We start from the raw sequence: 15,678 nt of genomic DNA, 5'->3' as shown, positions 1-15,678 counted from the left end.
CTAATGCCTGCCTCAAAATATAAATCAAAGGAATGTAACATGAATGTATTAAGTATTTGACAGCTAATATCAGCAGCAGTAATATCTACACTCAAGTGAACACTGTTTTGCTGAATTGAAGATTCAAAGGTTACTGGGCCTAACTCGTCCTTAGTTCTTTACCTTCTGTAATCCAATCTATGTTCAATTCAAGGCGGAACATTACTGGTTCATTATTGTTTCAACACTGAGTTAATTAATTTTATACAGATTATCTACCACTAGAAAGTAGTTCTTACCCTCTGACAACGCTGGTAATGGTACTTCAATCCATAAATACTAGGAAACTCCAGCCAGCAACCAGAGCTAGGACATTTGATTCGAGAATGTATTTTGAACTCTTCCTTCCATTTCGCCATCACACTTGCCTAGGAGCAGAGACGTTCTATTAGTAAATGTAATCTTTGTGCAAAATATCAGATACGATAGATTCCCACTGAATGAAAGTGTCTGAAACTTGATGAAGATATGGTGAACAATGGCAAAGATGAGATGGCTTCACTATTATCTTTTAATGGCCATTGTGTAACATTAAATACTTTGGTCATGAAATTCAATACCATTTTTGGTAGATTAAATCAGGAAAATTACTTTTCCAAGGCAGTAAATTGAGGCAAAAACCATTTCTACTGGTTTTCCAACCTAAAATGAAATCCCTTAAATTTCTTAGCACAATTTGACTCTTGCCCATGATCCGGCTGCCAAGGTGTATGCTCCCTATACACCTTAATTACCATTTATTATAATGAGGGCCAGGGGTACTGCAACTTTAAATTTCCCATTTTATGTTCACAATGCATTAAGGGTAAATTAGATTTTAAAATATTCAGACACTATTGCCTAGACCAGCTGAGAATGAATGATGTCAGAGGTTTGAGCCTGAGGTCTACGAAAAGTCTGTCCTATAATTACTGCAGCTGGGAACAACTTTTTGGAATTTTTTTTGTTTGGAGTTGGACTTTCTTCTGATTTTCTGTGGTGTGCCAGAAGGCCAAGAGATTTTGACTCACCCTCTAATCCCCATCGTCACACAGAGTAAGAGTGTCTCAGGAGCAGGCATTCCCCATGGGAATACTTTTATACATCATTATCATGGCAGAAGGAGGAACAGGATAGAGGGACCTGCAGTCTCAGCCATCTGCCCACACTGTTCCTTCTGTGGCTATGAAGATGTGCACTGCTCTCAACTTTTATTACACCAGTTTACTTCAGGCAACATCGGAGATCTCTTTATCATCAGTCAGGGTGCAGTACAGGCATGTATTTGACAGATAACTGATGCACTTTTCAGAAAAGCTGTGAATTCATCATCCTTGGCTTTGCAGCAAGGCAGCAGCAAGAAAGTGACATCCAATTTTATTCAATCCCCTTTTATCACAAGGCCCAGGGTGAAATAGAAGGGACCCATGTGCTTTTTGAGCCTGTATAATTAATCCCCTCAACTTCCTCAACAAAAATAGTCCCACTTCCTGAATGTACAGATTCAGACAACAGGCAAAAATTCCTGCATATCAATTTGAGATTTCCTGGTAGTTGTGATGATGAAATTATTGTTTAGAATTCAGCCCTCCCCAAGATCTTCAAGGAAGAACTTCATATTGTCACGAAAACATGTTATGCCGAATGATGATTTTTTTTCATCTAAGGGCTGGAAACCTGAATTAAATTTCTAAAAAGGCAAAAAAGAACAGACAAAAGGTGACTGCTGGCAACTAAGATGGCCAACGCAATTTACATCACTATACCCTACATTCCAATGCATCAAGGTGGAGACGATTTGTCTGCCCAGTGCCTTCAAGAACAATGACCTGGGGAATTTTGAGTGAGCTACCTATCCTGCTCCCATTAACAAGACATTACGTGAGACATTAAACTGGTGGAGAAAAACAACTCAAACCTAATCACTTGAACAATGGGACCCTGGTTGAGAGAAGGGAATTCCTAGACATGAACTGATTATGTTGCAAGAGGGAATACACACTGGTAGCCATCATATTGAATCACTGGGTGACAGTCATGTGACAGACCCACCATCTGTGCGTTTAAGCTGGTGTTTTTCTCTGCAGCAACAGAACCAAGCAACTAGACACCGACCAAAGAAGGCCCACGGGGAGTCCCTCCTCTCTCCAGTCCACTTTACAAGCTTTGAACCCTGCCTGCTGGCTGCAACCACATAGGCCTATCATGCTGCAGAGACCCCGTGAAAGTAATCATCTGCATCGCTGTCTCTAGGAAAACCCCGAATCAACAGGCTACAGCTGCAAGGCAGAAGCCTCTGGGCCACCAAGTTCAGCTGGAAGCTAGCCAAGTCACCAAACTCTAATCCAGACTCTAATATGTCCAATCTATCCTTCCCCACTCTATAACGTGTGTGTGTGTGTGTGTGTGTGTGTGTGTGTACGCTGCAGCGTAGTTTATTATTTTATTTAGATCAATTTAAGTACGATAAAGCTAATCTCTTTCTTTGTTAAACTTAAGAAAACCTATCCGATTAGTTCTTTTATGATCAAAGCAGATAACTAGTTCAACACTCACTGAATTGGGAAGTATATCCACTTTAAAGAAGAAATAAATCTGTTGTGGTCAAACAAGGAGAGGGACAAGAGGAGAGCCCTCCGACCCCTCCTCTCCTGATCGTAACAATGTCAATGAATATTTTGTGATTGACAAGGCATACCTCCTGCTCTCATGGATAATAACCCCAATAAGAGTTATGCAAACAGCAGCAGAGGAATGCTACAATGAGGCACATGCCTGTGGCAGAGTTGTTATTGAGAAGACCATTAAGGAGTTTAAGGTGCTTCCACTGCCTTGACTGGTCAGGAAGGGTGTTGCAGTACGCTGAAGTTCTCAGATCCTGCATAGAAGTAGCTTGTTGTGTTCTGCACAACTTTGCTCCTCAGAAAGGCCTGAATGTATACATGTTACTTTGGAGAGAGAAGTATATGGAAGACAGCATTATGATCATGGTCACTCAGAGGACTTTGATTGACTTCTTTAAGGGTCAACAGAACACAACTAATTATTGGAGCCTTCTCTTCTGTTTAACACAATCTATCTTTGTTACCATTGCTTTACCTCCTTCTGACTCACCCTCAAATAAAGGACCAATGCTCCAATCCACTACCCATCCTAGAACATGACAACATATTAGATCTCTTTGTTCCTATGTGACCATGCCAATAATAATTATCAAATTGAATAAATCAGAACAAAATAAGTGCACCCTTTCCTGTACGTCAATAACTTCCATGAATAACAAAGCACAACATAAGCATATATTCTTTTTAATACAATGAACTTTAAATAAAAGCCAACATACTTATTTCTGACAACATGCTTCCCTATTCTAGTGCTACACCTAGGTGCAACTGAAGGTCCAGTATTACAAGAGCTGTTTGGGTGCTTCTGTACTACAAAAGGCTTCTGGAATGAGATGACCCTGCTCTCATGGTAGCTTGCTTCTGGGAGGGACCTGCTGCTAGCTGCATCTCTTAAGCTTGTGCCGGGCAGCCGATGGCATTTCCTATATACCAGTGATATTATTTATTAGAGATACAGCACTGAAACAGGCCCTTCGGCCCACCGAGTCTGTGCCGAACATCAACCACCCATTTATACTAATCCTACACTAATCCCATATTCCTACCAAACATCCCCACCTGTCCCTATATTGCCCTACCACCTACCTATACTAGTGACAATTTATAATGGCCAATTTACCTATCAACCTGCAAGTCTTTTGGCTTGTGGGAGGAAACCGGAGCACCCGGAGAAAACCCACGCAGACACAGGGAGAACTTGCAAACTCCACACAGGCAGTACCCGGAATCGAACCCGGGTCCCTGGAGCTGTGAGGCTGCGGTGCTAACCACTGCGCCACTGTGCCGCCGATATGGTGATCTAAAGGGCACAGCCATATAACTAACATATGTTGCTGTCTTGAGTAATAGCAGTATCAGGCAGATCTATTCCAGCCATTACACTGGGCCCTAGGTCTATGTACCCACTGATAAACAGGATGACTGGTCGAATAGGATAGGCTTAGAAGCACTGAGAGATAGTGGCCTGTGTCCTGGCCACCAGTATCTGGAGGCCCATATGCAGTGTGCTGTCTATTCTGTCCCCGACTGCCACCAGAGCCACAGTCTGTGCTATTGTGGAGAAGACAGCCCTAATTGGTGTTGGGTTGGCTATTAGGCAACAGATTCCAATGAAGCTGTCACAGGCTCTGTTAATATCCGCAATGAAGAAAAATCCACCCTACGGATGAGTCAGTTAGTTGTCAGACATCCTTAGAAACTGACCTCAGAGTCTGCCTAGTTGTGATGTTCCTCAATCATTCTTGTTTTCAGGCCTTCACCCATGAGTTCTTGGTCTCAGAAACTGCTGGAAGCTTGTGGCTATGTACCACCTTACAGAAATGCCACAGCAATTATGTAGGTGTGAGGCCACTAACTTGATGCCAGCACTGTAGCCCTGAACTTGCCAACTCCCACGACTAGAGCAGGGTACGTCCCAGCAGCTTCATGGTCTGAAAATCCTAGAGGGTGAGCTCTTTAATGTCCCCTCCAGTTCTCAGCTTCTCAATGTAGGCAATTTTCTCTTGCAACATGGTTAAAGGAATTATGTAAAAGCCAGCAACTGAGAACAGTCTCCCACCTAGCATTAAACATCTCATGTAAGCCATCTGGTGGTACCACCCTGCTGAAATACAGGACAATATTTTAAGATTCTGCTTGCAAGTTAATTGCTGTTCAGGGAGATGGCAACACATACTATAAGATCCCTCTTCAGCACCTCCTTTACCATAGTGAAGTGAGAAGGCTTAATTATACAGCTTTTAGTTTTAGAGAGTGAAGACCTTACTGGTGCCCAAGGAATAAAAGAAATGGTGGCCAATGTGTTATTTTGGTTGGCCTGGTCAGGTCATTGACCTTCTTGTGACACAGGTCTGCAGTTCTAAGGTAACAGTTGTCACTCAGTGCCAATGCTACTTCTCTCCACAAGGCATGAGACATTTTTGAAGCTCCCTTCCATTGGGAATCAGCAGTCTTTCTCTTTCCTTTGCACAGTATCCTCAAGGAGCATTTAGAATCTTGCAACACCCTGGTCCCTTCTTAAGCTGCCTGTGCCAGATTCTCCAGGGGAAGACATTCTTGAAAAGCACACAGTAGGCCTCCAATGAAGCTAACAGTAAACCCAATGATACAAATACTTTTCTACTTACCTGTGGAGCCACCCACATGCTGCTGCAAATTTCAGCCAAACTTGGCTTTTTAAAATGTGCATTTTAATTTCCAACTACCCAGTGCATTACTGCTGCTGTACACCAAATTTGCACTAGAGTTACTCCAATGGATATACAAGTAAGTTAATAAATTTTATAAATTATGTCAGATTCAGTTGCAGAGAATCAACAGCCAATCCCAGATTCATTGGTGCAAACTGGGCACAGCTTATGTTGATTGTAAATTAACTGTATTTAATTGTAGGCAGGTGGTGGACATTAATATAAATGCACACCGATTGCAGCTGTGATGGTTGGGGTTAGGACATGCTTACTTGTAATATGTAACTATGTAAATAAATGCTATAAAAGTGTGTAAAGATTGGCTCCAGTTATATCCTTAACCAACTGGTTTTCTGCAATAAAACAACATACTGCGAGGAAATTTAAAGCCACTCCATATTCATACTTAATTTTGTTTGCGTTTAGTCTCCTGAGAATTCTCAATGTTCAGGCTAATAAATTAAAGAGCCAGTTGAATATTTCTAAACTCATTCACACTGGATTTGGATACATGTCTATAAACACTTTCACCACTTACATATCCAAATTACAACTTCAGAGGTGAAAAACACATTGCTTAATATTATTCTATTGAATCACTTGAAAATTAAAAACATGTACTAAAGCTAAATATACTTTCTAACAGAATGTATATTTTTAACTTGAGTAAAATTCCATTAATAGGAGCTCAAAAGAATATCCAGTATCCACACTCCTATTAGCTACCAGCATATGTACCTGCCAATAATGTTGTCCTTACCTTGAATATACATAATGTTTTTGATACTAGTATTGTACTGATCTTTATTCTCATGACCAGAGAACCGTTCTGTTGTTTGCTTAATACCAAATTTTGGGGACTCTTGATTATCTATAAATTTCCATTAACCACAGAGGGTCTCCTCCATTGAAGTGGGTATTGGAAATTCTGTGATAATATGAACAGTTTGCTAATTTAACATTCAATTCAACTGACTTCAATTTAAAACTTATCTTTGTTGAGCAATATTTGTATTTGTGTATAAGCCTGTAACATAGCAAGGAACATTGTGGATTGCCAAATGCTGCATTATTTGAAAAACAAGCTGAGAAAAATGGGATCCACTCTGAAAAGCTATTTCAGATACCAAAGTGATCAAAATCTGCTGAAAATACCATATTTGCTCTGATTTATTTCAGTTGGTTCTGTTTGGCTCAGGTCAGAGGCACCAGTCCACAAAATGCCAGTTTAGGATTGTAGCTTAAAAAATCTTGACTTGCACTACAGAAATGATTACAATTATAAAGGAGCCTATAAATGGAGATCATTATCCAACTTCAGATTTACCTGGCAATGGTTACCATCTACTAGATGTGCAGATCTTGGGCTGAATTTAATGATGGCACGGACATGGGTGCTGTTTCTCTCTGTCATGTGACTGACCCCCCCCACCCCCCCCCCACCACAATCACATGGTGGGCAGCTATTTTGCATAGTGGAGGTGCAGTGTCCCCTCAATCATGTGGTGAGCGGGAGGCGAGTCGCCAATTACGGTATCAGATGACACCAGGGCAGGTGCTGGCGCCATATTTAAAGGCCTGCCAGCCCTGCATTCACTCCTGCCTTACTGTCACTGGCAGCTTTCATTTGACAGTCGAAAACGTTGCTGAACTGATTCATGGACCCCTCCAACTGCCCCCTCGAGGAGGACATCAAAGGATGCACTGTACACAAAAAGCAGGACAAATCCAAACTGGCCAATTACCGCCCCATCAGTCTACTGTCAATCATCAGTAAAGTGATGGAAGGTGTCATCGACAGTACCATCGGTTTGGATTCCGCTAGGGCCACTCAGCTCCTGACCTCATTACAGCCTTGGTTCAAACATGGACAAAACAGCTGAACTCAAGAGGTGAGGTGAGAATGACTGCCCTTGACATCAAGGCAGCAGTTGACCGAGTATGGCATCAAGGAGCCCTAGCAAAACTGAGGTCAATGGGAATCAGGGGGAAAACCCTCCGCTGGCTGGAGTCTTACCTAGTGCAAAGGAAGATGGCTGTGGTTGTTGGAGGTCAATCATCTGAGCTCCAGGACATCACTGCAGGGTAATGTTCTAGACCCAACCATCTTCAGCTGCTTCATCAATGACCTTCCTTCAATCATAAGGTCAGAAGTGGGGATGTTCGCTGATGATTGCACAATGTTCAGCACCATTCGTGACTCTGCAGATACTGAAGCAGTGTAGAAATGCAGCAAGACCTGGACAATGTCCAGGCTTGGACTGATAAGTGGCAAGTAACATTCGCGCCACACAAGTGCCAGGCAATGACCATCTCCAACAAAAGAGAATCAAACCATCTCCCCTTGACATTCAACAGCATTACCATCGCTGAATCCCCCACTATCAACATCCTAGGGGCTACCATTGACCAGAAACTGAACTGGAGTAGCCATATAAATACCGTGGCTACAAGAGCAGGTCAGAGGCTAGAAATCTTGAGGCAAGTAACTCACCTCCTGACTCCTCAAAGCCTGTCCACCATCTACAAGGCACAAGTCAGGAGTGCAATGGAATACTCTCCACTTGCCTGGATGAGTGCAGCTCCAACAACACTCAAAAAGCTCAACACCTTCTAGGACAAAGCAGCCCGTTTGATTGGCACCCCATCCACAAACATTTACTCCCTCCACCACTGACGCACAGTGGCGGCAGTGTGTACCATCAACACGATGCACTGCAGCAATGCACCAAGGCTCCTCTTACAAACATGTGACCTCCACCACCTAGAAGGACAAGGGCAGCAAATGAATGGGAACACCACCACCAGCAGGTTCCCCTCCAAGCCACACACACTATCCTGACTTGGAACTATATTGCCGTTCCTTCACTGTCGCTGGGTCAAAATCCTGGAACTTCCTTCCTAACAGCACTGTGGGTGTACCCACCCCACATGGACTGCAGCAGTTCAAGAAGACAGCTCACCACCACCTTCTCAAGGGCAATTAGGGATGGGCAATAAACGCTTGCCTAGCCTGCAATGCCAACATCCAATGAATGAATTAAAAAAAATTCTGAGGAAAGACACTGGATAACACTGTTGATGAAGGCGGCTGGCTGGTCAGTGGGAGTTTTAATGGCCACATTCATGCTATCTCTCACACCTTGCACCTGGGGGAATCCAGTGATGGCCCCAAATCTGATGGCCCTCTCGGTCTGACTGTCAGTGTCAGTCCGGTAGCACACTGGCCCACTTGAACAGAGCCTTGGTCACCTCTTTGATGCAGCAGTGGGCTGCTGCCTGGGAGACCCCACACATGTCCCTGGTGGATCCCTGGAAAGATCCAGATGCATAGAAAGTTAGTGCCACAGTGATCTTTAGTGACCCCCTAAGCACAGAGGTCGCAACTTGGCATGCAGCAGAGAGCATAAGTCAGTGATGGCCTCCCTGGAGAGCTGCAGTCTTCGTTGACAATGCCACTCGGATATTTGGAGGTAGCTGATTCGAGTCGGTACACCCTCTGCTGCTGGTGGCCCTTCCCAGACAGGCGCAGCAGCCTACTGTCCCTCCTTCCATTGGAGGCACTGCTTCATGCCACGAAGGTCCAATAATACAGGGCATATAAGACCCATGCCAGGTGACCTGTGGGCCTGCAGAGTGCTGTTGATGCAGAGATGACCCTGCCTTGGCAACTAAGGTTTTGACAATTCTCCCGGAAGAGTCGCTGATGAGCTCGGAGCCCAAACTTGCTGACAGCCCACCTTCTGTTCCATCAGTGTCAGCGACCAAACACATTACACAGCAGTTTGATAACCCAAACTGCCATTCCCCCCAAACCCACACTGAACCGTTGCAGAGCCCCTGAGATGCCAGATCCCCTTGCAGAGCCTCTGAGACCCTGAAGCCCCTTGCAGAGCCCCCCAGACCCCAGACTCTTTTACAAAGCATACAGCAACACCATCCCACGATGACCTCCAAACCCCCCTCTACCCCATGCAGCAATGCTCGAGGCTGCCTGCCCATCACGGCAATGCAGCCTCTCACCTCAGTGACGCCAGGTTTTAACGGTTGTGAACCCAAAGGCACTTTTGTGTTGCCCGCTCTTCACAAAATCGAGAGCCAATCGTTAAATCGTAATTAATTATATTTAAATACATTTAAAATAGCAGTTCAGCAATTTAAAATAGCTTCCCATCTCGTGGGGGCGGCAATGCCGCTATGGTGCTTTCCCACCACTGACAAAGTCTGGAACTGATGTCACGACGTCGGTTGCGATTCTCCTTTCCACACCCCCCCCACCCCCCACCATTCCACCATACCCATGTTCAATAGCTGCATTAAATTCTGCTCTTTGTCTGGGCTCGTTTCTTGTAAACATTACTCATTAGCACTGTAGTGTTTAATGATGAGGTATTGCATTATTACACATATGCCATTCCACTTTCTGGTCGGTTTTTGATAACTACTTGTTATGGAAATTATTGTCAAACTTTTGAGTGAAATTATATTCTCCGATTATTCTTCTCTTTCGTTCCAAATATAATTAAATTCTCATACTTTATACATGAAAAAATGTACTAACATCTCAATAATGTCTGGGGAAAAATGTGTAAGCTGTGTGTTACGGCCACGTGGTGAGGAGTGCAGGTGGTTCCCAACTGACCGCAGCAAGTATTTTTTGTTATTAGGGTTTAACCCCTTTGTGTTTTATTTGTCAAATAAATAGACAGCAACAGGCTTTCTTATAGGTCTAAAACATAAGATTAATTATTTATTAAGCAATACGCCTTATCTGGAAATTGTCGCAACCACACCCACTCACACATTCACTCGTGCGCGTGCACACACACACACACAAACACACACACAAACACACACGAGATAAATCAAGAGGAAAAGGGGTAAGTGGTTTGAAGTGGGGTAGGTTTCATGGGTCATGGTAAACCTGCTGAATTCTCTCAGAAGTCAAGTTCTCGTTGGTTGCAGACCTGAGGTGTTTGTAGGTTTCCCTCAGTTGAAAGTTCAGTTGGAGACAGTGGGTCACTTCTAATTCACTGCTGCATAAGTAAAGATGTAGAGTTTTACACAGGGCACTTCTCTTCTAGCTTGCTGGATTTCTCCCAGCCCCTTGGCTGGAATCAAGCTTCTCGTAGATGCTTCTTTCTGGGTGTCTCCCTCTCTGTCATCACGGAGCTACCTTTAAGGTCAAAAATTGTTTCACACCTTTGCCTCTGTTGGGAGATGTGGATCTCCCTCCCAGTGGTGACCAAAAATGTCCTAGAATGTGGCTACTTCACACCTTCTTTGTTTCAGAAGAGCACATTCAATTCAAAAGTGTCTCTTGATAGGTGTAATTGACCCCTCCCAGCTCAAAAGGTATTCCCTGGTCCCTGTCAGAAAGCTTGAATATACAAAGGCCAGATCGTTTACCTTTGGCAGCCATTTTTAGCAGCATTGTCCATTTTTTTTAAAAGCTAAAGTCAATTTTTATATCTCTTCAGTTTTAGTCTGTATTTTTCCCATTGTCGAACCTCTTGTACATATGACATGTGGCACAATTCATATCTGGACTGTGAATTCAACTGAAATGTCCCTTTAAAACTTAGTCCTACTTATGTTTATATTCTAGGTTTATAAGACCAATCTTACCACATTAAGAGGTAGAACTTATGATTGATAACATTTATGTACAAACATTTTGGTGTTGTCCTTATGACACACTTGCGTTATTTTTATGTAGATGTTAATGCATTTATTTTAAATGTCCTCTTATTTTAAATAAGTTAATACCTGTGTTAAAATAACACACACAGAAATGTAATACAATCTCGCTAAATGTTCACATATAATCTCGGCTGATTGAAAATTCTACCCTTAAATTATTCATACAGTAGAACATTTAAAGTTAAGAATGATGCAATGCTCAAATAAACTTTATCATTAGTATTACAATTTCATGCATTTATCAAGAGTGACAATAAATTGATAGGATAATAATCACAAAGTGCAAACTATTTATATGTACTTTTAGGTTTGCAATACATGTATATCTCAAACTACCTACTGGGATTTCCTTCAGATCTTGGTCCTCTGATTTGTGTCTTCCTTTCTGTCTGCTTACTACTTTATCACTTTCAGCATGTCCTGGACAAAAAAAAAAACAATGTTCAGACAATAGTTATTTTCATTAACCTCAAACATTGCAAAACAAACAGTTATTGGCATCCCAGGAGACATTTACTGATAGACTCAGTCTGCTGATTTAGTGATTAAGCTACCGACCCTTTCAGATTATTGGACCTCAAGACTTGCGTTCATTTCTTGACTCAAATAGAATGAAAATATGACAAGATGGTTCTGGGTTTCTGCAGTCCTAACATATGCATGAATAAGGTCAGTCCCACACTGATAGCAGTTTGCTGATAATTAAAGAATTGTATGACACACTGCTAGATTAAGGAAGCATTTAAGAACATATACATAATTGCTAATTGCTAGGTGAGGGAGGAGAAAATAAACCCAACAGTTTGTGATTATTGTCCAGTGACTCATGTGGGTAAGTGCATATGTGTGTATATTGGATGGAAATAAAATCAGACTCCACTGTAATGCCTTTGTGATAGAATAGTCTTCTAACACTTAGAATCCTGGAATATTAGGGCACAGAAACAAGTTTTTTTTGGAGCAACAAAATATTTTGCATAAGTAAGTGATTTTAAAAGTTGAAATATTTATATCCAGATGCACCATTTGCAATTTAAAACAAACTGGCAACCTCACTGGGATTTTTGAAACATATCTGTAGTCAACATGAATCTGCGTGCAAGGGTCATAACCATACTATTAATAACAATTTTCTGTCTAAAACTGCAATTTTAAATGTCTGGCCGGTAGAGGAAAACACCGTGTAATCAATCATATAATGTTGGGTGGAATCCCACTCAAGCTAGTGAGTCACATAACGTTAAGGTCACAGCTTTTTATTTATTTATTTTTATTTAGAGATACAGCACTGAAACAGGCCCTTCGGCCCACCGAGTCTGTGCCGACCAACAACCACCCATTTATACTTATCCTACATTAACCCCATATTCTCTACCACATCCCCACCATTCTCCGACCACCTACCTACACTAGGGGCAATTTACAATGGCCAATTTACCTATCAACCTGCAAGTCTTTGGCTGTGGGAGGAAACTGGAGGACCCGGCGGAAACCCACGCAGACACAGGGAGAACTTGCAAACTCCGCAAGGCAGTACCCAGAACTGAACCCAGGTTGCTGGAGCTGTGAGGCTGCAGTGCTAACCACTGCGCCACTGTGCCGCCCACATAATATATATATATATTATTAATATATATTATATTAATATATAATACATGCATATAAACACAGCGTTGAGGTGAGAGTGATTGCCGTTGACCTCAAGGCAGCATGTGACTGAGTGTGGCTTCAAGGGGCCCTGGTAAAAATGAAGTCAATGGGGATCATGGGAAAACTCTCCACTGATTGGAGTCATACCGAGCACAAAGGAAGATGGATGTAGTTGGAGTACAATCAACTAAGCCCCAGGACATCACTGCAGAAGTTCCTCAGGGTAGTGTCCTAGGACCAACCAGCTTCAGCTGCTTCATCAATGACCTCCCTTTCAACAGAAGGTCGGAAGTGGTGACGTGCACTAATGATTGCACATTGTTCAGTCCCATTCACAACTACTCAGGTACAGAAGCGGTCCGTGACCTGGACAACATTCAGGCTTGGGCTGATAAGTGGCAAGTGACATTTGTGCCAAGCAAGTGCCAGGACATGCCCATCTCCAATAAGAGAATCTAACCATCTCCCCTTGACATTAAACAGCATTACCAGTGCTGAATCCCCCACTATCAACATCCTAGGGGTCACCATTGACCAGAAGTTGAACTGGACCAGTCATATTATTACTGTGGCTACAAGAGCAGGTCAGAAGCTGGGAATTCTGCAGTGGGTAACTTACTTTGTGACTCCCCAAAGCCTGTCCACCATCAACAAGGCACAAGTGAGGAGTGTTATGGAATACTTTCCACTTGTCTGGATGAGTGCAGTTCCAACAACACTCAAGAAGCTCAACATCATCCAGCCTGTTTGATCAGCACCCCATCCAACACCTTAAACATTCACTTCCTCCATAACCAGCGCACAGTGGCAGCAGTGTGTACCATCTACAAGATACACTGCAGCAACTTGCCAAGGCTTCTTTGACAGCACCTTCCAAACCCACGACCTATACCACATAGAAGGACAAGGGCAGCAGATGCATGGGAACACCATCACCTGCAAGTTCTCCTCCAAGTCACTCAACATTCTGACTTAGAAGTAAATCGCCATTCCTTCACTTTCGTTGGGTCAAAATCCTGGAACTCCCTCCCTAGCAGCTCTGTGGGTGTACCTACACCACATGGACTGCAGCGGTTCAGGAATGGGGCTCACTACTTCCTTCTCAAGGCCAATTAGGGATGGGCAATAAATGCTGTGTTCTCCAGGCTAGTGATGCCCACATCCCAAGAATGAATAAATAAAATACAAGAAACTAAATTTCAGAATTTCTACTGAGACTAATACAGCTCCCCCATACTAATGGGATCCATAGCACTTCCCGGATATATCACACAATGTCATCGGCATTTCAGTTAATCACTTCATGTAATTATTTAATTCTTTAAAAGAATGTTGACAGTAATGCTAATTCTCCTTTCAATTAAATTTTCTGCTTTTTAAAGTAAGGAATGACAGTACTGAGGAAATGAACAGTACTCCAAATTTGACATTCTGGGGGTAATTTTCACTTTGGGCATGGGCAGAAAACTGGCAGTTACAGATCAATTGCCTGTTATACCCCTTGCCCAATTTTCTTTTCCATTGACTGATTCAGAACTACCAGTTTTCCACCCACACCCAAAGTGTAAATGAACCCCACTGTCTTACTCCCCAGTAAGGCACAACACAGATGCTGAACTCACACCCTCTGTCACAAAGATGTACTTAACTCAAACTTCAAAGGATCCCTGACACTAATTCGGTGCAAAAATACTGCAGACCTATATCAAGTCAATCATATTATACAGCCTTCAAAACTTGAACCTCACACTGGAATTTGAATCAATTGTCCAAAGTTCAAATTGAGATTTCTCAGTGTAGTTTCCAGTATAATAAATGGGTTCATCCAATATCAATCTCATCCTATCACACTTCTTATATGTAATAAGGGAAGTTGGCCATTAAAATTCATAATAATCCATGTTTAACAAATTGGATTGATTGTATCTAAACTGAGCCAACCTGAATTTTATGCTCGCCACTGCGGCAGGTTTGAATAGTATTGGTTGGGATGGTGGCTGGGGGGGGGGTGGGGAGGGGGAACTCTGCCACCTTCCCACCTCCATCGAAATTAAGACAGGGGCGGGAAGGCCTGTGAATGGTCTTTCCATCCCATCGTCAATAGAGGCCCTTAAGTGGGCAATTAATGTCCAACTAAGGGCCTTATCCATCTGTTGCCACAATTAGCTGAGTGGCAGGCAGGCCTGTTGCCGCACATGAAGCACGGCAACAAAAACCGTGTGGGTTACTTGCCGGCACCAGGGGGGTCCCTCGTTAAAAGGCACTTAGTGCCTGAACGAGGGACCTGGCGTCGGGAAGGGGGGGGCCCGCTGAGTGCCACCCCCTGCCACTGCTGCCAACACCCCTACACTTCCATCTATACACCCCTTCCCTGCGACCCCACCCCCAACCTGCAAGACCACTCCTGCCCTGACCTACCTGTGGCCTGGGTCCAGCGCTGCTCCTAGGCCTCGGGTAGGTGCTTCACCGGCATCAGCCTCCGCCTCCACGGTAGCACTGCTCAGTTAAAGAGCTGTCGGCCTCTGGTTGGTCGGCACCTCTGAGGGCAGGACTTCCATCGCCAGGATTCTTGATCCTGTGGATGGTCCACCGCTGTCTAGTTAAGTGCCTAATTGGCACTTGATCGGTGGGCCTCCCACAGAAGGTCAATTTGGGGTTCTCGGCAGCGCTTTTGCTGGAGGTCAAGACCCCCGTCGCCTGGATAAAATCCTGGCCAATGTTTCAGCCACTGTTCTCTACCACTCAGACCTACAGCGCTGTAAGTTGACAAGTATTGCTAAAATTCCATGAATATATGAAGTCATAAAAGACTCCAAAATTGAACAACCACAAAGAGAGGAGGAAAACACTTAACAATGACAAAGACAACACTTTTTGTTAGAAAATAAAGTAATGTATGTTATCTCTGCATCTTCAATGAACATTTGAGGCAATGACTATCCATAAACAAACTACTTTTGCTGGAATATCTATGCAGTGCAAAGTGTGCAAAC

The 15,678-nt window shown here is 43.2% G+C and overlaps 1 protein-coding gene across 4 annotated transcripts in view; it reads right to left on the bottom strand.

Annotated features, from left to right (window-relative positions):
* znf512b (zinc finger protein 512B) overlaps nt 1-15,678 on the bottom strand; it is a 166,954-nt gene that overhangs the window by 67,452 nt on the left and 83,824 nt on the right. For all 4 annotated transcript variants that reach the window (XM_068048282.1, XM_068048284.1, XM_068048285.1 and 1 more), the window contains 2 exons: nt 11,376-11,455; nt 279-407 (listed from right to left, as the gene is read on the bottom strand). In XM_068048282.1, the coding sequence (XP_067904383.1) occupies nt 279-407; nt 11,376-11,455 (209 nt within the window). The remainder of the gene's footprint in view (nt 1-278; nt 408-11,375; nt 11,456-15,678) is intronic.

Source organism: Heterodontus francisci, chromosome 16 (assembly GCF_036365525.1).
Source record: "Heterodontus francisci isolate sHetFra1 chromosome 16, sHetFra1.hap1, whole genome shotgun sequence".
Taxonomy (NCBI): domain Eukaryota; kingdom Metazoa; phylum Chordata; class Chondrichthyes; order Heterodontiformes; family Heterodontidae; genus Heterodontus; species Heterodontus francisci.
This window is presented reverse-complemented; position numbering and strand designations above follow the sequence as displayed.